The sequence below is a fragment of the Sceloporus undulatus genome, chromosome 2 (genome assembly GCF_019175285.1).
Source record: "Sceloporus undulatus isolate JIND9_A2432 ecotype Alabama chromosome 2, SceUnd_v1.1, whole genome shotgun sequence".
In the NCBI taxonomy this organism is placed as follows: domain Eukaryota; kingdom Metazoa; phylum Chordata; class Lepidosauria; order Squamata; family Phrynosomatidae; genus Sceloporus; species Sceloporus undulatus.
The window spans coordinates 309,422,873-309,450,068 of NC_056523.1; the positions used below are offsets into that span (position 1 = coordinate 309,422,873).

The following is a 27,196-nucleotide window of genomic DNA, read 5'->3' on the forward strand; positions in this document are numbered from 1 at the left end:
ATATTTCTTATCCTTACAATTTTATTTATAATAGAAATAAATATGGCTTTCTATCAATCAAGAAATTCAGTTAGACTGTAGTTTTTCAGCATATAAACCTTGTAGAAATTACCTGAATTGAAGGGGATATTAAAACTACTAAAACTTGTCTCCAAATAAGAGTTTACATGTGGGTTATCAGAGAACAAAAAAATTCTCTGCAGCCAGAAATCCAGAATAAATAGTTGATTTTAAATTATATTTAGTTGCTTTTAAGAATGACTTTACACTGGGACCTTGTACAGCAATATAACACTTCATAAACTAAACATGGCTATGTTTAAAGTCTGACAACAGCCTTAAAGAGCTTCATATACAGCTCAGTCACTTCACATGATCCCCTATTTAAAGGGGAAAAGAAGAAAGCCCTGGATCTAATTTTTGTCGCTGGAAACTATCGTCACTGTAATGCATAACAGCTGATGGCCTGATACATACATGTGCATATAAAGCTCACAAAACCAGTTCAAATGAAGCTATGATGAGCATATCTTGTCTCTGCCTTGGTCAGTTAGGAAAAAGGAAAATATTCTCAAAATCAAGACAAAATTTGTTCAGATTCTGCAATGTACACAACATTCCAGGGTAATAGAACGTCACCTAATTCCTGGAAGAGTAATTACTTATCTGTAAAATGTTATCAAACGTAGATGAAACTTGGGATTCTTTTGAGTCAAAGTATGCCTAAAGAGTTAGAGGATCTGACTGAATAAATGAGTGGTTGCTACTTACCGTGAATTATCATTCTGGGATGGCAGGAGGATCAATTTACTAGAAATGTGTTTATCTCCACATGCCAACCAATGATACAGGAGTCAAAGTTCTATTTTAGTTGGATTCACTGAGGCTTCTTCCCTGTCCTGCCTGACCTAAAGAATACTCAAAATCTTCAAACAAACTACATTCACCACCTCTGAGGTGGACTGGATTGCTCCTCCTGCCATCGCAGAATGATAATTCATGGTAAGCACCAACTACTCATTCTCAGACTGGCAGGGAGGAGGAATCCACCTGTAATGAGACTTAACCAAGTCCCTTAACTGAATGGGCTCCAATGAATGTTACTGTACCACCACTTGTAACACCATTCATCTAAATGCTCTTTGTGCTGATTTGTATTTATCTAATTTGTAATGCCTGATAAACATAGTTGGCTCAGACTACCTGCATTACATACATCCTCTAATGATACTGATACGGCATTTGCAGTGGTAGTGGATAATGGCCTAGTTGATGTGGTCAAACACTATTAGGCCTTGGGTTCTGTGCAAAATCATAGCACGAAAAATAAAAGCTTTTATCCATCTCACTATGACTGCCTTATAAGCCTTTTGCCCTAACTTCCTAGAATTAAAAGAGGGACAAACAAAGCTTCTGTATATCTTACCTACATTGTCTTCTTTAAATACATTTTTATAGCTCTGCAAATATCCAAAGTGTGCCATTTACACTCCAATGGATGGTTCCATCATGTGCAGAAGTCTGATAAAAATATACCCTTAATTCCATCTCCTTTAAAAATACATTTAAGCCAAAAAGTTGGATCAAAGATAATACTGATCTATCCTCTTCAAATTTACAGAAGTTTGGATTAACTGACATTGCCACCAGCTCCAAAACTCTTTGCAAGGACATAATCACTACCAAAAATGCAACTTTGACAGATAATAACCTTAATGAAGCTTCCTTTAATGTTTCAAAAGGGGACTTAGAACATTTACTACCAAGCTCAAATCCCAGGTATAGAATCTATACTTAGTTGGAAAAGACTTCTACTTTACTTCTTCTACACCCCTCAGAAACGTTATTATGTATGGGTGAATGCAAAGTGACAGTCTTTTAAACTTCCATACTATAGACAATACTGAAATCTGTATTTAAAAGTAATTGGTTTCAGACCTTTACATAAACCATGCTGCAGAAACTGTAGTATATGCTTTACTTGCACATGCTCAATCTTTAAAAATTGAATTCTGCACCAATCTTAGAACATTTTCCATGTCATGTTGTATATTCTTTGAGTAGAACTGCGCCTTGAAGCCAGTATTGTCTTGACCACCTCCTCTGGGCCTTCAGAAACCTCCTTTCAAGATCCAGGCAGTCAAATGTAAGCAACCTGGATTGGGATGTAAGACTGGCCTTTGAATAGATCCATGCTTTGTGGAAGAGACAGGGCTCTCTCACTGACATCTGCAGCAACAAAGGAACCACGGACACTTCAGACACCAAGGTGCTATCATTACTACAGGTGCCTTCTCCTGCTGCACCTTCAGAAGGACTCTGAATGATTTTCATTGCAGAAAAAACACAATGCATTCCCTTCGGCCACAACACAAACGGAGCAGTGTGTATACTATGCACCACTGCTTCCATCTACGGAATAGAATCTTTTTTAATTTGGTATTCCCGCCAGACAAAAACAGATCTGTGTCAAAATATCCTAACAACTCATTCAAACTCTTGAACATCTCTCGATGTAAGCTCTGTTCTCCTGAAGTAATCCTGTTCCTTCTCAGGAAGTCCACTTGTAAAATACAACTGCATATTAAATGAGAGATCTGTTCTGTGATCCCCTGTGCAATATAATTTTTGCATATAATCTGGAACCCTATTTCTCTTACCAAAAATACATGACAAAGTGTTCTGTCTAAATATTTTCTAGGTCCTCCCGCATGATTCAGTGGTATGCTTTTGCCAGAGGTTGACCACAGAGTCATGCTGGAGAACCTAGAATTAGCAAAAGAAATCACTTCTCTAGGCTTTTTCTAGATCCTCCAGGACTATGGTCAACTTCAGATAGAAGCATATAATAGAAATGATATGGAGAACCTAAAAAATGCCTAGAGGGAATATAATTCTTCCAATGCATGTAAGTGAACCCATGTTATGCAAACTCACATAATTCATGGTCCTACTGTACATTCAGAGTTACTTTTGAATAAACTGCCATAATTTTCCTCCACCTATCTCAAAAGACTGTTGGATTCTGCTATCAGAGGACGTGAATGTAAATCCACCCTGACTGCAAATCCTCCCTTACTGCTTTCAATGTCAAGTTGTCAGACATATCTGTATATGATGATCTTTGACAATTGCTGCAAATCTCAAAAGAGCTAACTAGATAGTTTTGAGTTCTAATAATTTATATTGTGTCTCTTGTTCACAAAACTACAAACTCCCCGAGCTGAGTGATCTCCACAATGAGCTCCCCATCCTGTAATTCTCACATCACTTGCACCTTGTAAGGATTCAGTAAGGGAATATTCTTGTCTAGATGCATGTGTTCAACTACGACCTCAATTCCCTTTTCAATGAGTGCAACAGCATTACCTGATAATGGCTCATGATCCCTTTTGACCTGGTGGGGAATTAAGAATTTCTGCATGAAATCTGCCCCAATGCAGTAGCTGTTTGACAGAAATCAGGATACACATTATCTTCACTAAGTACATCACATCCACTGTTCTCAAAGTCACCAACTGACCTATCTTCTGCCTTAACTTCTCTTTTCTTTCTTGAGACAATGGTAGATAACTAACCATGGTAACTATCAGAGCCTCTAAATGAGTCAAACTTTTGGTTGGTTTCAAATGGCTCTTCCCATAATTTACTAGAAAGCTGTGCCTCTCCAGAGTATGGATTGTTAAAATCAAATATCTCACAGTCTTTACCATGGACATGGTTTTAAACAAAATACCTTTCAGGTAAGGCTATGAATGCACTCCCTTCTGCCTGAGACATGCCACCAGTGGGATTAACACATTAGTGGAATACCTTGAGAGGTGATGCCACAGCAAAAGGAAGTGCCTTAAACTGGAAATGTTTCCCTTGAAACTGAAATCTCAAATATGCCTGTGTATTGGAGCCATCAGGACATGGACATATGTCTCTTACAAATCTACCGACACCATCAAATATCCATAGTTTGTTATCCTTTACTATTTGCAGAGTCTCTAGCTTGAGTTTTTAGTACAACACAAATCTGTTCAAGTACCTGAGATTCAAGAAAGATCTGTAGGCCCCGTTACTCTTGTGAACAGTGAACATGATGTAATAAGCACCAGAATATCTCTGCCCCACTAACACTTTCTCTACTGCTCCAATTTCCATGAGGTATTGGATTTCTGCCAAAACAATCTTTTGCTTTATTCTGCCCTTAAAAACCAGTGAAGAAATGTACCTGCTTCTCAAATTCCTTGGGAAATGAATGCTGTCTCCTGTGTCCCTACCAGATTGACTCATTGATCTGTTGTTACCTCTGCCTATAGTACTGAAGCCACCCTACTCTCCTGAACAGCTGCATCATCTACTTTAGAATTATAAGAAAATTCCTCTAAATCTAAAGTCTGTAAAACTTTTCAAAAGGCTGAATGCCTCCCTGTCAAATAGCTTATCTGTGTACACCTGTTTCTCATGCTTCACACACATAATCTCCACTTAGTAAACTCCACACTAATACGCTTTACTTCCATCACTTAGATATTTTTCTTAATCTAACTCAGGGGTCGGCAACCGCCGGCCCCCGGTCCCTCCTGCCGCCGAAATCGCCGCCAATTTCGGCGGCTTCGGCCGCCATTTTGAAGAGCAAAATGGTGGCGACCATTAAGAGGCCTGCTGCGGCCTCCGGAGCCCTGAAACGGGGCTCCAGCAGCCGCACCGGGCCTCTGGGAGGCCCGTTGCCTTCGCTGGGGCCCTCCAGGAGGGCTCCGGCAGCGGCAGCGGGCCCCTGGGAGGCCAGTTGCCGTCACAGGGGCCCTCCAGGAGGGCTCCGATGGCGGCAGCGGGCCCCTGGCGTCAGGGGCCAGCAAAGACAGGGAGGCCTCCAGCGCTGGCAGTCCCCGCCGGCTCTTTCCCAGCCTCTGACAGGGCCTGGGGCCCCGTCAGGGGCCGGCAAAGAGGAGGTGGCCTGGCCCCTGGGGGTGGAAGCTCCGCCCCCGGGGGTGGAAGCTCCACCCCCGGCTTCGGCCCCCCAGTTGTCTGAGGGACAGCAACCCGGCCCCCGGCTCAAAAAGGTTGCCTACCCCTGATCTAACTCCACAAACCAGCTGAATACTCTGATTATGCTTTTTCTTCTTTAAACATTCCTTGGGTTGCAAACATGGTGTAATTACACTGACATCTACAAATATATTCAATTTCCTCCTCCTTGCTGCAAACAAACTGTCTTGATGCTGAATCTGATTTTCAAGACTTGCCTTGCCTTATAATATGCTTGTTGTTGGCAACTGATTTCCTTGCATTGCATTGAACTAGTTCATTATACAGTATTAAATAAATTAATCTGAATTTGCTGATTTTATTTATTTATTTATTTATTTATGGTATTTATACCCCGCCCTTCAGCCCTAAAGGCTACCAGAGCAGCTTACAATTATTATTTTTAATTAGACAGTTCCCTGCGGACTGAAGGTTGAAAATTTACTATTATGAGCAGATGGAAAAGCAACCAATTCATTGTTAATAATTCTCTGAATATCTAAATATAGATTGGAGCATTTAACATACCCTGTCCTCATTAGGTGACTGTTGTGTACCATCTCTAGAAGTCTGCACACTTTGAATCAACTTCCTAAGTACACATAATCTTCAAATATTCCACAAAACCAGCCATCCTTATTACTGTACTCATAAGAGATAATGGAGTCTGCAATGGCTACTGCTACTGCATTCTGCTCCATTCCCCTTAGCAACAGCAGATGCTGGAGTCTGACCAGCTAAGTTTGGCAACTGCAGGTTGCTACATAATGGGGAACCTCCCCTCGCCCTACCCTTTAACTTGCTAAATTAAGATGGTGCTCTGAACCAGCTTCTGGTGCAGCAGTTTTCCTCTCTGACTACTGAAGGCAAATTCAAACCTGCTTTGAATATTTCTCTCCTTTTTACAGTTGCGCCTCGCCATACGCTGCCTTTTTATAGGCGGCTTTGAGCATAGGTGCTCAAAGCCGCCGGCGCGTGTGGGGCAGAAGGGGCGGCGCGTCCCATTCAATTGAATGGGTGCGCGCGCCCGCGCCGCCGCGCCACCGTGCACGAGCCCCATTGTTTCCAATGGGGCTCGAGCATAGGCGGAATTCGCCTTACACAGAGGGATCCGGAACGGATCCCCCGCGTAAGGCGAGGACCCACTGTACTTATTCTTGTTAAATCTGACTCACTTACTTTTGTTTCCTGATCACACTCTCATTTCAATAAATTCCTCTACAGTATTTGTCTTTAATTTTCATTTCATCCGTCCCACTCTTGAAGTTGAAAAAATTGTTTTTAAATCTATTTTAACTCCAAATCCCTCTCACCACCACCAACATGCTGGACAGTGGTCATCTGAACCATTTCCATACTTGCCCTCTCCACTTCCCAAAATCTGCTTGTCAAACACCAGGGGGCATTGCTCATCTTACTATTTGCTGCAGTTTGAGTTCTATTACCTACAGAAATCAGCAGTGTCACACTCTTTCCCACCTTTTCATCCAAAACTCTAACCTTCCTTTCCATATTAATCAAGTAAAATACAACTGACTTGCCAGGGAAGGGTTCTTACATCTGGTTGGCAGGCAGATATATTTTAAAACTGGGAAGGGAAGGCGTCTCAATGAATCCAACTGAAATATAATTTTAATTCCTGCATTGTTGGTCGATAAACACATTACTGGTGGATTGTTCCTCCATGTCATTCCAAGAATGGATATTCAGTCTCCTAATGTACAATGGTTGAAAATTATGGCTGAAATCCTCTATGTCCCTCCATGCAATACACATTTGTGTGCACTTAAGTGCAAAACTATGTAACCAATGCTCACTGGGAGTGTGCAATGCACAGAGGAGTCTGCTTGTCAGTTTCCTGTTGTGCATCAGTCCCCTTGCTGGTTCTGCCACATAGGACTTTATCAAACAAGAGAAAATTGGGCTGTGGGGGAAGCGGGGTTTTAAACTGTATTCATCTCATGAAATTTACGGGATAGCAGGAAGATTTTCACATACATCACGATTAAATAGGACTTATCCTGGCAATAACTAGGTAACAACCAGCAACAAATCATTCATGGGATTTGCCCGTGAATGATTTGTTGCCGGTTATTACCTGGTTATTGCTGGGATAAGTCTTCTTTAATCATGACATTGTGTGAAAATCTTCAGCACTATTGTGAGACTTTCATGGGATGATGACAGTTTAAACCCCTGCTTTTCCCCATGTGATAAACTCCTAGGCACAAAGCAGCAGCCCTCCAGTGGGTACAGACATTGTGCCTCTTTACAATTCTATTTCCTGCATATGTACATCTATTTAGAAGCATTCAACACCAAAACAAAATTGTGGCCTAACTTAACTTTTTAATGGTCTTCAGTTTCTTGAACATGTCTTTGTTTCAATGCAATGTTGCAAATATAAACTAATGTTTAAGCTTGTGAAGAAAATATACTCGTCCCTCCACATTTGCAGCTTTGACTATTCACAGATTTTATTAATAGGTTCTCTCTAGGAATATCTAGGTCCAGCGCAACTCTATGGTAAACTTTAACCAAAAGTTGCACTGAAGGAGCTAGAGATTCCTAGAGACAACACTCCACTAGGCATTTGTAGCTCCTCCAGCGCAAATATACTCAGGAACTCATGTGAACCACTTTGAATGTTATTTAAGCTTATTACATTATAACAACTTAAGACTGCATTTTAAAATCTAGCTCCTATTGAATTTTTCAACATCAAAATAACATGCCTTTTTAATGCGAGAGCATACATACATATGTTACTTTTGTAATGAAACTATAAATCAGCAAGAGTCAACAACCAAAATGAAAGAGACGCTTCCAATCATGTCACACAGAGGAAAATACAAATTAAATACAATTAGATTTGGCTGAACTATTAATGGTTCTTTCCTAGGAATCCATGTACTTTCTGGTTTTACTTGTTCCTTTTGAACTTTCAGAATATAAGTACAATTCCTATCTACAAAAAGATACAACAAAAAAATAAAAGTACCTTTAGGGGTTCCATCACTTCCAGCAGGAGAACATACAGACTGTGGTGATCGCAAAGAAAACGATGCAGTGTTCCTTATAGAAGAATCACCATCCTAAGAGAATAATTGTGGTTATTAGAAATGATAAATGTTTTTAGTGACTTTGTATTTTTGCTTTGTATATGATACAATATAGACATAAAAATAGATGCCAGTACTATTTGTCATTCATACAAGATATCAGTAGTTATTTCAACTTCATTTTATATGTAAATATATGCAATAGTGATACAGTTGCACAATCAAAACTATGTAGGATAGAATTTACTAAAAAGTATCACTGGATTTTGGTGTGAAATAATGGGGTGAAGATAGTTATAGTCCTTCACAAATTTATGAATTAATAAATTTACAAATAAACATACACAGTGCTAATCTTGTGTTTGAAATCATGAAGTGAAGATAATGGTATTTTATTTACAGTGGACCCTTGTTATCCGCTGGGGTTTGGTTCCAGGAACCCTCGTGAATACCAAAATCTGTTTATGCTCAAGTCCCATTAAATACAATGGCATAGCAAAATGGTGTGCCTTATGTAAAACGGAAAAATCAAGGTCTGATACTTGAAATCTATACTTTTTTTTTAATATTTTCAATCTGTGGATGCTTGAACCCATGTATAAAAAATCTGTGTACTGTATAAGGAGGGCCAACTGTATAAGTTTGTTTATCAGACACACATACACAGTGCCAAAGTATATAGATCAGGTGATTTAAGTAAGTCAGTCAAGTCATTGTTGAACATCTGCTCCACTAGTCTAGACCAGTACAGATGAAGGTGAGAAAAACTGAGAGCTGAAGTCCAACAACATCTGGAGGGCCACACTTAGCTGATCCTTGGTAAACCACACTAAGTTATGGCTGCTTAATTATTCTGAACAAAGACTATTCCTTGGTTACTGGAACCTATGCTTGATTTTTATTAGTTCACAGCAGGGTTTTGTAGCCATTCTAACAAAATAGAATGCAAAGCACACATCTGATAGGGGAATCACTAGATCAGCCCTAAAACACACGATTCACAACCAGATGCACCTTCACATTGCTTTCAAAGTGCATGACAGAGTTCTTGAACAAGTCAAGAAGAGTAAGAAACTTAAGTATTTCAATGTAATCACACACTAGAAAGATTTTCTTCTAGAAACCATTATGATATGGATCAGCAGTCACTACATGGAACTTATCTGGAAAGCTTTGTGAGTAATACAGGTATGCAAACAAAATGGATCAGGGTCCATATTTTCTGTTCAAATGTAGTGCTACAGACACATTCTAAGCAAAGCCATTACTACTTCTAGTGTTCCATCAACTCATTTACAAAACAAGCCTTTGGTCTCCAAATACACAGTAAATTTTCACAGTAAATCTTTCTGAAATTAACATACAATACAAATACCTAACTATGGATGCACTGCCTCACAGAACAATTTATAAGAGTAATTATTAGCGGGCTAACATCTTTTGAGGAATTGGAAATATTTAAGGCTATCGTAAAAAAAAATACAACTTTTACATACTTCATTGCTTATTCTGTGCACCATCTGTAGGTAGTCTTCATTTGAGCCATGTCTAGAATTATCAGCATGATGATTAGCTGAACCGCCTGACAACTGACTTGTAACCTTATTTTCATGTATATTCCTCATCCCACCTGAGACAATGGGACTAGATACTGAAGCTGAAATTAAGAAAAGTGTGAATGCATTCGTATAGTATTTTACTACAAAAATAACCAAAAAACAGACTTTACATGAGACTATATTTCTTTGAAGTAGGATTTTGAGCATATAAACTCTCCAAAGACGTCTATGAGGGATTTTCTGTACTAAGTTTTGCATAAGAGAGCTGTATATTGTGACAAAATATAAATCTGCACAATGGAAACACACTGGCTTGTGCCACTCATCATTCAGGACCCTCTAATTTTCTGGTATTACTGATATTCCCAGGTGTACATTAAATCAGTCTTAAATCAGTCAGCATGGGGAGACTAGATGAGTTCAAAAACAAGGTCAGGCAAATCCTGATCTCCACTATGATGTACTAAATCTATAGGATTCTTATAAAAGTTACCTCCATACAAGTCATTTTAAAGTCATTATTGGATTTTTAAAATCAAAATATATATTATGATTCACAAATTATTCTACACTACAATTCACTCACTAATATATGAGGATACCTGGAGTCATAAGGAAATGACTACTGATAAAAAATAAACTGGACTAATATAAATTATATCATGCTTCATCAATTTTTAGTATTTTTAAATACACTGCTTGTAATGAAGTGTCAGGAAAATGGAAATATATATATATATATTTCCAGAAGTTATTTATTACAGATATTTGTATTTATTTATTTATACCAGCTAGTACTTTCAGCTGGATTGTGTGTACCTGCCTCCAAGTCACCTGTTGATTCATGGAGACCCCACAAATTTCATTAAGTTTTCTTGGGCAAGGAATATTGAGAAGTGGTTTACCACTGAGATATTCTTTTGAAATATAGCTCACACCATCTGATATTCCCTGGTAGTCTCACATCCAAGTACTAATGAGGCCTGTCCCTGCTTAGCTTCCCAGATCAGATGGATCTAGTGCTTTCAAGGTATTTAGGCCATTCAGGTTGCTTACCTGTAACTGTAGTTCTTCAAGTGGTCATCTGCGAATCCACACAAATGGGTTATTCTGCGCCTGCACAGCATTTCCGGATTCTACTGGAATCGCTAGGGAAGACTTTTTGGCGGTAGCTCTGCCCACCCTCTATAGAGGCAGGAGATCTTCCCGCCCTTTCTCAGTTCCAAAAAATGGTCTGCCATAAGAGCAGACAAGGAAAAGAGAATGACACGACAGAGGGGAGGATGGGTGGGATTTGTGTGGATTCGCAGATGACCACTCAAAGAACTACAGTTACAGGTAAGCAACCTGTCCTCCTTCTTCATGGTCTCTGCGAAACACACAAATGGTTTATACTGGCAAGCTTTTCCCATGGTGGAGGAGGGAGTGTCCTGACAATAAAGAATCATTAAACCAGAAACAGTGTGCCATGTTTGACAGGTGCCAACTAACCTTAGTGTGTTCCGGAAAGGAGAACAGCTCTGCCAAAGGCTGCTTCACGCCGGTGTCTGGTATCAAGTCTGTAGTGCTTGATGAAAGTCAGAGGTTGTGACCACACTGCAGCCTTGCAAATGTCCTCCAAGGGAATTCCAAGAGGAAGGCTGAAGATGAAGCTACCGCCCTGGTGGAATGGGCTCGAATTCGAGCAGGCGGAGTCTTCCCAAAAATCTCGTAAGAGAGAAAGATTGTGGAAGTCACCTACTTGGAAAAACGTTGAGGTGTGACTGGAAGCCCCATTTTTGGGTTGGAATAGCAGACGAAGTGTCTAGTGGAACAACGAGAGGATGCTGTCCTGTCGAGTAGAAGGCTAGCGCCTGCCTGACATCAAAGAAGTGGAGTCGGGGCTCGGTGTTGGTGGTTGGGTTCGGTGCTAGCGTAGGTAGGATGCTGTCCTGGCTGAGATGAAAAGTGGATACAACTTTTGGTAGAAAGGAGATGTCCAGACGGAGAATGACTTTGTCCTTGAAAAATTTCAGGTACAGAGCATCTGTACAGAGGGCACAGAGTTCACTGGCACAGCATACCGAGATGATAGCTACCAGAAAGGCTGTCTTCCAGGTAAGGAGCCTGAGGTCACAGGAAGCCAGAGGTTCAAAAGGTGAGGTAGCCACTGCTGCTAAGACGAGCTGGGGGTCCCAAGTAGGGATTGTGATCACTGCCGGCGGTCTTAGATTGGCAAGGCCTTTGAAAAATTTCTTCACTAGTAGGTCAGTGAAGAAGGATGGGCGGCCAGAAAATTGAAAGTGTGCACAGATGGCCACGAGGTAGCATTTCAGGGACAAAATGGAAACTCCAGATGCTGAGAGGTGATGGAGGAAGTCCAGAACAACAGAGATGGTGACCTCCGAAGAGGTGAGTCCCATTGAGGACAGAAAAGCCAAAAATTTGTCCCACTTGTAGGCGTAGGAGCGCTGAGTGGAGGGCTTTCGGGAAGCCAAAGTGATTTCTTGGACCGATACCGAGAGGCTGGTCAGGGCTGAATTCGCCACGCCAAGAGATGGAGAGTGTCCACATCAGTGTGGCAAACCCAACCACTGTGGAGGATGAGGTTGGGACGGAGAGGCAGAGGCCAGAAACGGTTCCGGGAGAGGTGGAGAAGCGGGGCCAGCCACAGCTGTATCGGCCACTAAGGGATGATCAGGATTGCATCTAATCTGTCCGTTCGTAGCTTGGCTACTACTCTGGTGATGAGAGGAAACGGGGGAAAGCTGTAGAACTTTTTGCTGAGCCACTGGAAGAGGAAGGCATCCCCTCGGGACCGAGGTGAAGGGATCCTGGAGCAGAAGTGGTTGCATTGAGCATTGAGACGCAAGACAAAAAGGTCGATGTCCAGGGTTCCCCATTAAGAAAACAGAAGGAGGGCGACTTGATGGTTCAGTTGCCACTCGTGACAAGAGTCCGGAGCTCTGCTCAGTTTGTCTGCTAGTTTATTCTCCTCTCCTGGGAGATGAATGGCTTGCAGGGTGATCCATCTCCGGATGCACCAGTTCCTTGCTTGTTGATGTAATACATCACAGTCATGTTGTCCATGAGAAGGAGGACGACCTGGTTCCACAGGGAGAGTTCGAAGGCCTTGAGTGCCTTTTGAACCGCCAGCATCTCAAGCGCATTGATGTGCAACTGGTGTGCTTTTGGGGACCACCTGCCATGGACAGAGATGTTGTTGAGATGGGCTCCCCAGCCTGTGTTTGGTGGTCAGTGAGGCCTGAAGTTGTGGTGGGAGGAAAGGGATGCCCAACAAGACATTCTGTAGGTTGAGCCACCAGCGGAGAGAGTGGGCGACGGCCTTAGGATGGTGAGCCACTTCCGTGGGTCGTTGAAAGCAGGGTTGAACACTGAGAGGAGTCAGGACTGGAAAGGACACAGGCGGAGACGGGCCCAGGGTGTGACGTATGTGATGGATGGTATGTGGCCAAGGGCGACCTGAGCTGTCCAGGCAGTGATGCACCAGGGGAAGAGGCAGCGATGTATTGCAGACCTGAGGTTGAGGAACCTGTCCTGAGGGAGGTATGCTCTGCAGGTGCTTGAGTCCAAGGTGGCTCCTATGAAGCACACCCGCTGGTCTGGGCAGAGGGTGGACTTCTCCATGTTGATCATGAGTCCAAACTGGTGAAGGAGGGAGAGCAACCGGTTGAGATGAGAGAGGAGCATCTGTCTGGACGGGGCCACAAACAACTAGTAATCTAAGTAGGGGAAGACGATGATGTTTTGTTGGCGGAGGTATGTCGCTACAACTGCCATGCACTTCGTGAAAATCCTCAGGGTAAAGGAGAGTCCAAATGGTAGCACACAGTACCGAAAGCAGTCAGAGCCAACAGAAAAGGCAAGGAAGTCCCGGTGGTCTTTTAGGATGCCGATGTGGAAATAGGCATCCCAGAGGTCCAAAGTGGCGAACCAGTCTGACTCCTGCAGGAGAGGCAAGATGGAAGCCAAAGTTAAAATATGGAAATGTTTGTAGTCATGAAAGAGTTCAAAAACCGCAAGTCCAGGATGGGGCGGAGGCCACCTGAAGCCTTGGAAACAATGAAATATCTGGAAAACAGGCAGTGTCGGGCCCGGGACGGGGAGATGGGCTCGATGGCCCTTTTTGCAAAAGAGAGCGCACTTCATAGAGAAAGGAGTCTGAGGGGAGGGTGGTGAGGATGGTACGCCTTGGAGGGGCGATTGCAACTCCAGTGCATAACCCCTACAGACAACTGAAAGCACCCAGGAGTCAGATGTTATAGAGGCCCAAGCATGATGAAAGTGGGCCAGGCGATCCCCGAAGGGGGTTGACGGGACGGAGTGCGCTGGAGGACTTCAGAAGCAGTGTTTGCCCTGGTCTGAGTTCTCCTTTTTGTTAGTATTTTTGTTATTGTTGGCACTTGCCTTGTTGCTGGGAAGGGAAGAACTGTTGTTGTTGGTAGTCCGAGGACTGGTTGGATCTACCCTGGTTGGGGGGATAGGTGGGTCTCTGCCATTCTGAATGACGTTGAGAGAAAGGAGAATGAGAAGTGGAGGAAGAGGACATACCGTATTTATGGGCTGTGTTCTTCATCTTGTTTTTGAAATCCAATTTCTCATCAGTCTCCTTATGAAAGAGTCCCGTGGCATCGAAGGGGAGTGCTTCAATAGCCTGTTTGGCTTGAGGTGTGAGATCTGAGGCCCTTAGTCAGGCATGGCGTCGGAGGGCCAAGGAGCTGGAAAGTTGCCGGGAGGCACAGTCAGCAGAATGTCGGGCCGCTGAAATCTGATGTGAGGCCAAGGCGTGGGCCTCTGCATGGATGGCCATGGCAGTCTGTCTCTTGTCCTTAGGGAGGTCTTCCTAAAGGGGAAGGGCATTCCCCCAATGCTGTTGTTGGTAGGCAGCCATGCATGCCGAATAGTTCTGGATCTTCAGATCTAAGACTGCAGAGGCGTAGAACCTTCGTGCCATGGAGTTCTGCACGGGAGACAGAAGAGAGGCGCGACCGAGGAACGGATTCAGCCGTTGACCTTGGTGTAGGCAAGGTGGGTTCAACCGGTTTGAAGGTTGCGATGAACCGGCCCCCACATACTTCAGATGGATCAAGAGGCAGGAAGTAGGAGCCTGTAGCTTGATCAAAGATGACATCCCGTTTAGGGGGTTCAGCATCGTAGTCCTGCTCATCCTCGAAATCAACAACCTCCAAAGTCTGAGAGAGTCAGTCTGGGATCGCCGCATGGGTGAGAGGAGAAGGCTCCTCTTCGGCCTCCGAAAGTTGGTAGGGCTCAGAGAGGGAGTGCAAGAAGGTGGTCATCTCGGGTCGGGCTCAGAAGTTGGGAATGGAAGGCGTCTGGGTCAGCGGCGCTGGTTGGGCACATGGTACTGAAGCCAGGTCGGTCTTGGCTGGCTGGGATGAAACGTCAGTATGGGACCGGAAGTCAGTGTCAGAGTCCGCAGAAAGACGAGGCTTTTTTGCAGCGTGATGGGATGAGTCCTTGGACTTGTCCCAGGACTTGTGCTTCTTTTTCTCCAGTTTGGAGGACTCAGATGACTTATTCCTTTTTGATGAGGATGGGTGGCCAGCCACATCCTGGTTCATGGACCTCGGTTTGTCTGGGGTTTGGGACCCAGAGACATCCGTGTAGGGTTTGCCCTCAGCTGCAGTAGCTTTGGCAGTGACCCTCAGAAGAGACAAGGGGGTATTGCCCTCGGTAGTGGTAGCCTTGGCAGGGACCCCAGAAGCCAGAGATGAGAGTTTGCCCTTGGCAGTGGCTTTGGAGGAGGCAGGAGGCTTCAAAATTTGTGCATATATCATGGATTGCAAGTGCATCTCCCTGTTCTTTCTGGCCTGTGGAGTGAAGGCCATGCAGTGAGGGCAGGAAGCGGGGACGTAATGCTCGCCCAGGCAGAAGAGGCACAAAGAGTGTCTATCTTGTGCAGGGATGTTGGTCCCACAATCGGAGCACTTTTTAAACGAGTGCGTGGACATTTCCAACACACCCGAGGGATGAAGAGAGAGAATGGTTGAGGATTCCGAGTTTTTACCGTAATCAGAGTCCAAACCAAGTCCAAATCACAATCCAAAGGAGTCGTCAAAGACAGCCAAAGTCAGAGTAAACGCAATAAACAAAAGCAAAAGCTAAGGAAGGAGCGATTCCTGCGCGAGGTTCCTAAGCTGCTCACGTGGTGGACAAAAGGAACTGAGAAAGGTCGGGAAGACCTCCTGCCTATATAGAGGGTGGGCGGAGCTACCGCCAAAAAGTCTTCCCTAGCGATTCCAGTAGGATCCGGAAATGCTGGGCAGGTGCAGAATAACCCATTTGTGTGCTTTGCAGAGACCATGAAGAAGGAGGGTTAGATACAAATAAACAGGAGCATAATGGATCTGGCTCCCACAGCTCATCCTTATCCTCACGTCAGTGTATTCCCTCCTCCTATCTCAAGGTCTGAGGGTCCTGCTGCACTGTGTTTGTTACAGGCTGCAGTGCAGAGTTACCGCTAAAAATATGCTGAGATGCAAACTCTGTGACCTGTGTCTACACATTTTTAGAGAGACCTTTCTAATCCATTCTCTGACCTTGTTTCAAGACTGAAAAAGCCTCAGCCATCTTAGTGAAGCACCTGTGCTAGGGACCGGACAGACATTTTGGTAGGTTTTATACTTATCATCATTTGTAAGCAAAAGGTCTTACAAATTAATCAGGGAAGTTTTTTTCAACCAAAATAAATATATTTTTTCCTTTTAAATTAAACATATTGTGTCTGTCTCTCACACTGTCCCAAACTGAAATAGTATCAGTTATTCCATCTTATGTTTGTATTTACATTTTGTTTTTAGCAAGGATTTGTCAGATATTTATAATTTCATTTGTATGCCTGACGAGTGGAAGTTATGAAATTTCTGTTATGAAAAGAGACAGCTACATAGATGTGCGTATCAGAATGCAATTCCAAGTGATTTAGCATATATTCTGAAGAATAAAAAAGATAAATACCTTGCTGCATCTGTGGATGAGGTGTATAACTTGGAGGGTGTGAATATGGCAAATATCCTGCAGGGCTTTGAGGAGCATATGGACTAGGCACAGGGCTGTTTTGTGGTGCCATAAATCTATTACCAGAGCTTGTCTGTGGTGGCACGAACCTACTGTAAATAAAGTGCAAGCAAAGTGTACATAGCAGATGTTATACCACTCAGTACTCAAATGGCACAATCCCTGTAAAATAATAAATATATTGCCTTCCATCTAAAGTAGCATAAACTCTTTTCTGTTCACACAAGAAATCTTTCTACCCTACAGGTAGAACCAAAGAAGCAATCTACTACTGCAAGAACATCTTTAGACGCAAACCAAAATATTAAATAAACTGATTGGAATTATCTCAGTTGTCCCCCCAAAATACCCCAAATCAAGAGTTCTTCAATTTCACATATGAGTCTCAAAACCCATTTATGATCTATGAAAGTTTATATACAATAGGCTGAACCTTCCTAGTTCAGTATAGCCTAATCCGCTAAATCTAAGCAGAATAGACTCGTTCAATCTATGGGCACAAGGAGTCAACAGTTATGAAAGTTTCACTCATTCGGGGTTACACCAACTGGAAGTGCCCACTGGATTTAAGCTTGTGCTTATCATATTATTGTAACACAATCCAACATGTAGTGACACTATACAGTTTGAAGTCTTACCACTAATACTTGTACAGGTTTGCTTATATATATTGACCTGCATCTCACAGCAATTTGGATACAAATCACTATTTTATTTATCAAATTTAAATCCCACCCTTTTGTCAAGAAGCTCATGGCAGTATATCTGAGTAATCCTATTCTATGGCCATGCTTGCTAAGGATGATAGGAACTGTACCTCAGCACGTCTAATGTAATGAACATATATATTACTTTATGTCATTTTAAGTATTTTTTTACATAATGACAGGAATTTAATAAACTAGCACACTATGCATTAACTATTAGGTATTTTCCTTTAGACCCTTCATTGAACACTATCTATTTGGTAAGCTAATTCAATTTTGTTCTTATTACCAAGACAATTTTGTTAAATGTTCTTAATAAAGAATTTAATACAATTGCCATGAAATTGTTTAGTATTGCTCATAGCATAACAGTGAAATTCTGCTTAAACAGATACATTTTAAAACTGATTTGCATGAGCATGAGAAGTGCCAATAAGAAAATGTACTGAAAAGCAAAGTTTAGGTGTATATGAAGCAGTTTGGGAGATTCAGTACAGAACATCTGCATCCTTTTTGCTTGTTCTAGCAAATCCTGCCCCCAGAGTCTTGTGGCATACTGTAAATCACCTTGTTATACATTCTGACTAGAATTCAAAAAATAGCACTCCAGGATTTGAAAAAGCAGTAGTCTGAAGTCAAAATATTAAATGGTTATAGCAAACTAAGCATAAACCATATACTGTATATTTCTGTAGAGAACCAACCAACCAAACAAGAAATGTAATGTTATAAACAACATTTACCTAGAAGGGCTATGAGAGATAGTGGTTTGCTGATAACTGGAAGAGGCAGGACTACCATGCATGGAATTCTGAGAGAGTTTATACTGTGGCATCATCATTCCTTTAAAAAAAAAAGTTTTAAATGTTACATGAAAATATTTGCTCACTTGAACATTATGTTTCTTTTGCAGTGTGTGAGCTTTATGACAAAATACAACATAGGCATTATCTAAAGAAACTGTTGCAAACTCTGGAACAGTTTTCGACATATGAAAAGGGCACTGGAGCAAAATTTCACTGATAAAATGCTAAATTGGTAACATCCCTAACAACCACAAAATTCATTCCCAGCAATGCAAATCACTACACAGTTTCTGCCATTTTTATGAGAAGTTACATGTGCTTATCTTAATGTAACAATAATTAATTGACTATTGTTCAGTTCAAATAGTACCTCAAATAATGATGTGCACGAACCCTAGTTTAAACTTTTAAGCACATAGCCTTGGTTTAGAGTTGCCAATCTTCTGAAATTTCACATCTTCTCAGAACTTCTACTGTAGTCAATAGAGACAGAACAATGGCCATGACCATAGTTTGTCCCTCCAAGCTTATTTGGTCAGATGGGCTTTTGTCTAAAGAGAGCCTATATGTGTCTATAGATCAGGACAACACTAATCAAATCATCCTCCACTTTCCCATGCATCTAAATACACATAGGGATTCTAACTAGTATATTTTAAATCAAACCAGGCTGAGATATAAGTGTATACTACTGGTGTATCTACCCTTACTAGTGCCCTACAACACTATGCCTTAATTCCAACTGCTAGGGCCAGCTAGAATAGACCCATCATTTGCTGAATGGCTAATCAACACTCACATAAATCCTACAGCTTCAATTATTTTACCCTAGGTGACTGGATTCAGACCTAAGGCTCAAGATAAACCTGAAATGACTCTAATCTATAACCACTTAACATTTGATTGGAGCCAAAGATATGTTAGAAATGAATGAACTTGCCTGAAAGGAAATCGTATTTATATAGTTTATCTGAATCACTTTATGCCCTACACTGAGGCCTGAAACAGATGGGCCAAAAGGAGCAGCTTCCAGCCGCTTCAGGGGTGTGGCGTGCAGATGATACATGCCCCTGGAGTAGCAGGAAGATGCTCTGAAGTTGCACAGAGGCCGCAAGAGCTGGCCCAAAAAGAAGCAGTAAAAAACTGCTCCTGCCAATGGCCCGTTCAGGACTGCCGCCGTGACGCGCTTTGAGAGCAAAGTTGCCACAGTACCTGACTGATTGGGGCCCAATTGTGGCTGAAGTGGCCAGAAGTTACTCCTAGCTGCCCATCTGCTTCACCTCTGAGTGACCAAAATACACATTCTTATGCAATAAAGAAAAAGAAATATTATAATTTGAAGTTGTATTCACAATCCATTTATAATATCTCAATGAAAAGGAACATAATTCGACATTATCTTGCTCAGAAATTATAATAAAATGAATAAAAACTCTCACCACTTTGTACCCCATATCTGTTTTGCATGCTTTTCTCCCTGAAAACATTAGGATTCCTTGCCAGGACTGCTTGCAGCAAGACTGGTATATCACCTTCTGGATCATCACTGCCAAGATTATCTTTCAGTTCTCTAAGAGGAAATATAAGCATACAAGAATTAGTGAGGACATTTTTAAAATGAAGTACCCAGAAAACTCTGTCTCAATGCATGGAAGACAGAAAGGATTTTGTTTTTAACTGTAATATGTCCTGCTACATGTCATGTTTCTGTGACAGCGAGCGATTTGGTGTGCTGGTTGTTTACACATATTAACTCTTACTCTAGGGTCACATTCAAATGCTTGATACAGAAGGATCATTCTTTACTACTAAACTTGTTCAAAATACCTAAAAACTATGTATATGGAGGAAAACATGCTTATTATACACAATTCTGACAGGGCAAAGTAAATTAAGTAATTTACTTTAATATAAATTTAATCAGCATATATAGAAAAATGCAACAATGGTAGGTCTCCAAGTCATTTTTTTTTAATGTTCTACATGTTTTATTATTCAGGCTGAGATATAAAATTGATTTTGTTAAGTGTAAATCTAACCATCCTTCTTCCAAATACCAGTATGCTAGCTTATTGTCCAGTCATTCCTTGGACAATTCAAGCAAATTAAATGGGACAATAAGGTCCAAAATACACTGCAGAAATAATTCAGTTTGAGATTACTTTAACTGCCCTGGCTCAATGCTAGGGAATTCTGAGAACTGTAGTTTTAAGAGACATTTAGCCTTCTCTGTCAGAATTCTGCTGCCACAATAAACTACAATTCCCAGGATCCCCTAGCACTGAGCCAGGGCAGTTAAAGTGGTCTCAAATGGGATTATTTGGACCTCAGAAATAGTTACACACAACATGCAAGAATGTGGAACTGCGTGTGAAATTGTTACATTTACAGAACTCTACTTATGCAGCTGTTAACTGAATATGTTCACCGTATAATGATGTACAAGGGAACTTATTTATGCAAGTGTAGGACACCAACAGGATTCCAACTAACAATTTCATTTCCTGTACCCAACATCTATTTATATGCTCTCTTATTGTTCTATAAACAGTTTGAAATCTACAGATCCACATAGCTTATAAAAATTTGTAAAGAATACTACTACGACTAATAATAATAACAATAACACACAGTTTAACTTATTTGCACTTTGATATAGTATGACTGGCATATTGTAAGGCTCAGTATAATATATCAATAGCAAAATCAAGTACATTTCTATACTGCTTACCAATGTACTAAGCAGTTATATTATTATTACAGTTTATTTATATAGTGATGTAGATTTACACATCTAATATAGTAGTTCCCATGCCTTGCTATTTACTGCTATGAGAAAAATCATGTAACACTGGAATCTCACTTGTGTCCATCAGCCAGATATTAATTCATAAGGGCTTATATTCTTCCCCATGAGTGACTGTCCAAATTGTAGCATGACTGCATAGCATAGAAGTAGTACAGTAGTACAGTAGACTATAGTCACAAGCTAAGCTAATGCTGATTCTTGGTGTACCTGGTATATCTACAGAAACAGCAACCATCTAACTTGTAGAGTGACTATTCAATTTCTCACATTTTCCACCTTGCAAATTATACATGGAATCCAAAACAACTCAACCAGGTTTGTCCTTTTCATTCTTTTACTTGTTTGCCTGATTTCTTATGAAAATAGAGTTTTCATCCTATACAATCCTTATGACCCTCATCCCATAAACTGTGTTCCTGGTTAGAAATAAGTACAACGACCTTAGTTTCCATTAGCACTGGGCCCCTTAGTTGATCAGTCCTAGCTGATCATAAGATCCATGAACATAAGACCCACGAAACTACCAAAACTTTCAAAGAGATTGCTATTATCAAGGCTAGCACTCATTCTGGGGTGCTGGGTAGTACCAAATGAATTCCAAAATCTTTCTGACTTGGACCAAGCCTTTAAAACACAGTGAGATTATAATCAGGCAAGGCTACCTTTTATCACTCTATTTCTTCAAACTGTATTCAGAAAATATTGTACGCAGAGCAAGTTTAAACAGAGAGGAAAGTGGAATGGGGATCAGAGGAAACAACATTAAAAACTTAAGATATGTAGATGACACCATACTACTGGCAGAAAACAACAAAGACTTAGAACAATTACAAAAGAAATATGGTAGACTTAATGTTGAACATTAAGGAAACAAAAATAATAACCATGGAAGATCTACAAGAATTCATTCCAGATGACAGAAAACTTGAAAAAGTCAAAGAGTACCCATACCATGGATCAAGCATTGATCTGAATGGAGACTGCAGGCAAGAAATCAGAAGACTAGAAAGGGGAAGGGCATATATGAAGGAATTAGACAAGATCCTAAAGTGCAAACACTGTATAACACTGAATACTAATGTTGTGATTGTCCAAGCCATTGTATTCCCTATGACTATGTACGGATGTGAGAGCTGGACAGTGAAGAAAGGTGACAGAAAGCAAATCAACTCATTTGAGATGTGTTGCTGGAGAAGAATGCTAAAGATAATGTTGATGACCAAAAAGACAAACAAATGGGTCTTTGAACAGAACAAGCATGAACTTTTCCTGGAAACCAGGATGACTAAGGACCGGTACAAACAGTGCTGTGCCAAAAGGCATTATCAAGCTGCGTAGCAGTGACTATGGCACCCCTTTGCAGGCACAAAAAGGAGCTGGAAAAATCGGCTCCGTTTTGTGCTCTGTGGAGGCCGGATCCGTGCCGTGGCGTTTGCCACAGCAACGATCCAGGGCAGAAAGCCCCATCTGTACAGCCCCTAAATTGAGGCTACGATATTTTTGCAACATCATGATAAGGCATGACAGGCAATAATGCTAGGAAAAATGGAAGGCAGTAAAAAGAGATGAAGGCTGCATGCCAGACAGTTAGACTCAATCAGGGAGACCATGAGCCTGAACCTGCAGGACCTGAGTAGAGCAGTTGAGAGTAGGGACTGTTTGAGAAGTCTCATTTACAGGGTCACCTTGAGTCGAAGTCAACTCAAAGGCAGTTAACAATAGCAACAAAAGCGAAGATACCTTTCAGCAACCATAAGCAGAAGAAACAGACGCTGAAATCCATTATTCAAGCAACATAGTCATTGTGAATCCACACTGGGACTGCTCTTTTATTGCTCTTTCCTAAGTAACATATCTTTTCCTTTATGCTCTAAGGACAATTAGAACTGTCCAGCACCGAACATTTGGGGGGGGGAGGTGAAGGGGGGAGACACACTACCCACCATCTAGGAAGGTAGGTACGAGGGTCATTCAACAAGTACTTAGCCTCACCGCCCGATGGTGCTGCTGTTACAAAAGAGTTTTATCATTGTGCAGTACATTCTTTTAGAAGTCTACTGTCAAAGTTTCAGTCAATTCCCTTCATTTGTTTTGTTTTGATAGCCTTTGGAAGCGAGCCTGTCGGTCGGTTTTACAAAAATGGAAAAAGAGCAGTATCGTTCGGTGATTCGATTCTTGTTTTTGGAAGGGAAAATGCGCAGCGAAATCAAAGAGCGCTTGGATGCTGTGTACAGTGACTCTTCTCATTCGATGGCGACAGTCAAGAATTAGGTTCAACGAGTTTGTTCATGGGCGCACGTCGATTTTTGATGAGCCACGCCCAGGTGCCTGTTCTATCGTCCGGAAAGGTGATGGCCACCGTTTTTTGGGATTCACAAGGTGTGATCCTCATCGATTACCTCGAGAAAGGTAAAACAGTCACAGGGCTCTACTATGCCGACTTATTGGGCCGATTCAACGCCGAATTGAAGAAAAAACGGCCCCCATTTGGTGAAGAAAAAAGTGCTGTTCCACCACAACAACGCGCCGGCTCACACATCCGCGGTCGCCATGGCCAAATTGGTCGAATTGGGCTACGAATTGCTGCCCCATCCACCATATTCTCCAGATTTGGCCCCCTGTGACTTCTTTTTGTTTCCAAACCTGAAAAAGTCACTCGCTGGGAAAAGATTTGGGTTGAATGAGGAGATCATCGCCGCCACGCAAGCCTATTTTGCAGACCTCGGGAAAACGTATTTTTCGGACGGGTTGAAAAAGTTGGAGCATCACTGGGCCAAGTGTATCGAGCTAAAAGGAGACTATGCTGAAAAATAAAATGCCACTTTTCCAAAATTTTTGTTTTTCTTTTATAGGCTAAGTATTTATTGAATGACCCTCGTAGGTGTGTGTGTGTTGGTGCTGTGTGCCTTCAAGTAATTTCTGACTCATGAGAACCTTAAGGTGAACCTTTCATGGGGTTTTCTTGGCAAGATTTGTTCAGAGGAGGTTTGCCACTACCTCCCTTTGAAGCTGAGAACATGTGACTTGCCCAAGGTCACCCAGTAGGTTTCATGGCTGAGGTGAAAATCGAACCCTGGTCTCCAGAGTCACAATCCAACACTGAAACCCGTAATTAACAGGCTACAGTAAGATGAAGACTCTGACAAGCTCTGTAATACATTTAACCTCATCAGTCCAAATAAAGAATGATTATGCCTTATCATTTGTAAATATTCCAAATTTAAAACCCATTCAAACTAACTTTTGTTATTTGAAAATATACTGTTCACATCTGACTCAGGAGCATACTAAACAGCACAAGTAAATGTACCTCCGTGTGTGTGTGTGTGTGTGTGCGCGTGTGCGTGTGCATGGCTTGGGCAATCTCCACTTAAATGTTCAGAGTTTTATATTTGCTCTTTAAGATTTTTTCCAGTTCTTTCTTTCTCTCATTCACAGATAGACACATAGCTGTGAAGGACAGATGGGTCATGGAAAAATCTCACCCACAGGGTCACCATGAGTAAAGGGCAGTTAACAACACACACACACCCCATCACCACCTCCTCCACACCACCACATACACTTATCACAGAGTCCTGAATCATGCTTAGCTCTAATCATTCAAGTTTCTTTAATGCTTCTCTATCTGCACATTCATGACAGCATATTTTGGTATTTGTTTGTGAGGTGACTTTAAATACATACATGTGATCTGTTGACACCTGGTTGAGGCTGTGTACTAGTTGTGAAACCAGATTTTCATCCCTACAGCCCAAAAGGCAGTTCACCTCCTCGGCAATTCTTCCATTGAACAACAGGCTTTTTGTAGTAGTAGCAGGTAAAGGTGATGGAAGAGGCAGCTGATTCAAAACTAATTTGAAAAGTAGAAGGAAGGGGGAAAAATCAAAATATTTTACATTAAAAAACATCCAAGAAAGCAAGACACCCCACACTTAGTGTGGACTGTGATTAGGAGCATGTCTGAAAACAGTGTCCACAACACTGCCAGTGATTACCAATATATATCCAAATCATCAATCCACACCACATTGCATAATAAATAATCTATTTAGTTTCCAAAATTTTTCCAGACTAAACATTTACTTTTCTATAGTGAGTGAAATGACAGAATACTACTCCCATCCTTAAGCTTTAAGCACATCTCTATCTGAATAAATTTGTAAGCTATTTCACTTCCTTGCTTTTGATAAATGGGAAACAAACAGGTTATACTTAACAAAACATACCCTAATCTACTCTGCTTTCCTCTGAGACCTGAATGAGAGATAACCATAAAAGAGGAGTGTGCAAGTACAGGTGTGCATGCACAAACATATGTATACTCCACATATACATGAAACACAACAATGTACTACCATTTGCTCCTCAACTAAGGACAGGAGTAGCTCTTGATGTGGTTCTCCCTTCTAAATAAGAAAAACAAGTAAAGTTTGCTGTGCAATAAGTTCCAGGCTATCTACAGAATTCCAACCAGCTATCTCACTTTTCATGAAATTTATTTATTTATTTTCTCTGTCGCCTTTCTCCCAAAAAGGGACCCGAGTTTTGTTTTGTTTTTTTTAAAAAAAAGTCTGTAAGGAACCACATTCCACAAGGTCTAAAGGTATTTGGTTTTAAGAGTCAGACAGAGTTCCCCTATTACTATGTCTGATAACACAAACACAGATCACAGAATGTCAAAAAAGAAAAGAGAATTCCCATGGGAAATTAGTTTTTAAAAAATCAAAAGAAAAGTGCAAACAATCCCCCACCCCCCCAAAAAATTGAACTACAATTTTATAAATGATACTTACGGTCTGTGAGACTAGCAATCCCTGCAAGAGTAGTGATGGGAACATGAGGCATATCCCCATTCATCCTGAAGTGCTGGGACGGTAGTGCCTACACACAGATTTCAGTTCGGGTGCCAGCTATCATTACTTCCCATCTCCCAAGCACTGAAACAATAAAGCAAGACGTCAAAGTCTGGTAAAAAACTAAGCAGCACAAAATTTACTTGAGGTTTCTTTATTATACTGAAATACTATGGAAAGTAAAGCTATAGTAAAAAAATAAAGTCGAAGTCTACTGGTCTCATCAATATAAGAAAAACAGGCAATAGCTTTATTAATACAAACATTCATATTATGTTCAAGACACCTCACCTAAGTAAGCAATTTGATATTCTCACACATAAAATCTAAATTTGCCCACAAGAGGGCGCATGGCAGATTAGACATGTTTATACTGCAGAAATGATTCTTGCATTACTTGTGTGAACTTTTATATGCAACAAGTGAGCTATGAAGAAGATGCAATATAACATTCAAAAAAAGATGGCATGAAAGGATACATTACAACAGACATCTTTAAAAATATAAGTAAGACTCTTCTCTACATATTAAACTCAATGTCTTGAGACATATTTCCTCAAAAAACACTCATTGTGACTGGCTACTATGCAAGCACATGCTGACTTGCAGACTAATGAAACTTTTAAATAGTTTGAACACAGTAGTATTATTTAAGGAAATGCTTCAGGTAATGTAAATGAATAGAATTCTGTTTCATCAAATACATTTCCCTGTTAATGCCATCGCAAGATAAAGCATAAAGAGAAATTTAATGAATTTTATTGGAACCTACAATCAGTAAAAAAAATTCTGTTCCCATTTCATTGAAAAAGTTATGTCATATAAAAAATTTAAAATGGAAAAGTGGGATTGCGATAATGTGAAATAAAACATATGAAGCAAATCATGAATGGCTGACAACTACATAAATTGTTCCTAGAGAAGGTTACCTATACCAATGGCATATTATATTGAATATTCTGGTAAGATAACAAGTGCAAACATCACAAAATGTTGGACAAACTAGTCAGCAAGAACTATGTATCTTTATGTTGTGGTGATGCCCTATTTTGCCTTAACTTGAAATACATCATTTGTGGAACTGTCAAAGATTACAGATCAAATTATACACATCACATTAGCACTATAAACAATTCAATAGGAATAAAAAGGGACAAAGGAATCAATAACGTTTATTGTAATAGCAGGGTTACAAGCTAATTGCGAAGAGTGCTTTTAACTGAAAACTGCAGTGCTTTTAACTGAAAAACTGTTCTGTATGTGGCCAATAGCCAGAAAAGAAAATATGTGCATCAACTTAAATTAGCTGAAGGGAAGTTAAAAGCATTTGAGGATTATTATTA

At 41.0% G+C, this 27,196-nt stretch overlaps 1 protein-coding gene across 1 annotated transcript in view; it reads right to left on the minus strand.

Annotated features, from left to right (window-relative positions):
• Positions 1-27,196, minus strand: part of NIPBL (NIPBL cohesin loading factor) — a 236,193-nt gene that overhangs the window by 116,592 nt on the left and 92,405 nt on the right. The window contains exons 2-8 of the mRNA XM_042451336.1: positions 25,794-25,937; positions 24,685-24,850; positions 19,628-19,758; positions 18,126-18,225; positions 16,616-16,767; positions 9,575-9,735; positions 8,018-8,111 (exon numbers count right to left, since the gene is read on the minus strand). Coding sequence (XP_042307270.1) covers positions 8,018-8,111; positions 9,575-9,735; positions 16,616-16,767; positions 18,126-18,225; positions 19,628-19,758; positions 24,685-24,850; positions 25,794-25,857 — 868 coding nt within the window. The 5' untranslated portion in view covers positions 25,858-25,937. The remainder of the gene's footprint in view (positions 1-8,017; positions 8,112-9,574; positions 9,736-16,615; positions 16,768-18,125; positions 18,226-19,627; positions 19,759-24,684; positions 24,851-25,793; positions 25,938-27,196) is intronic.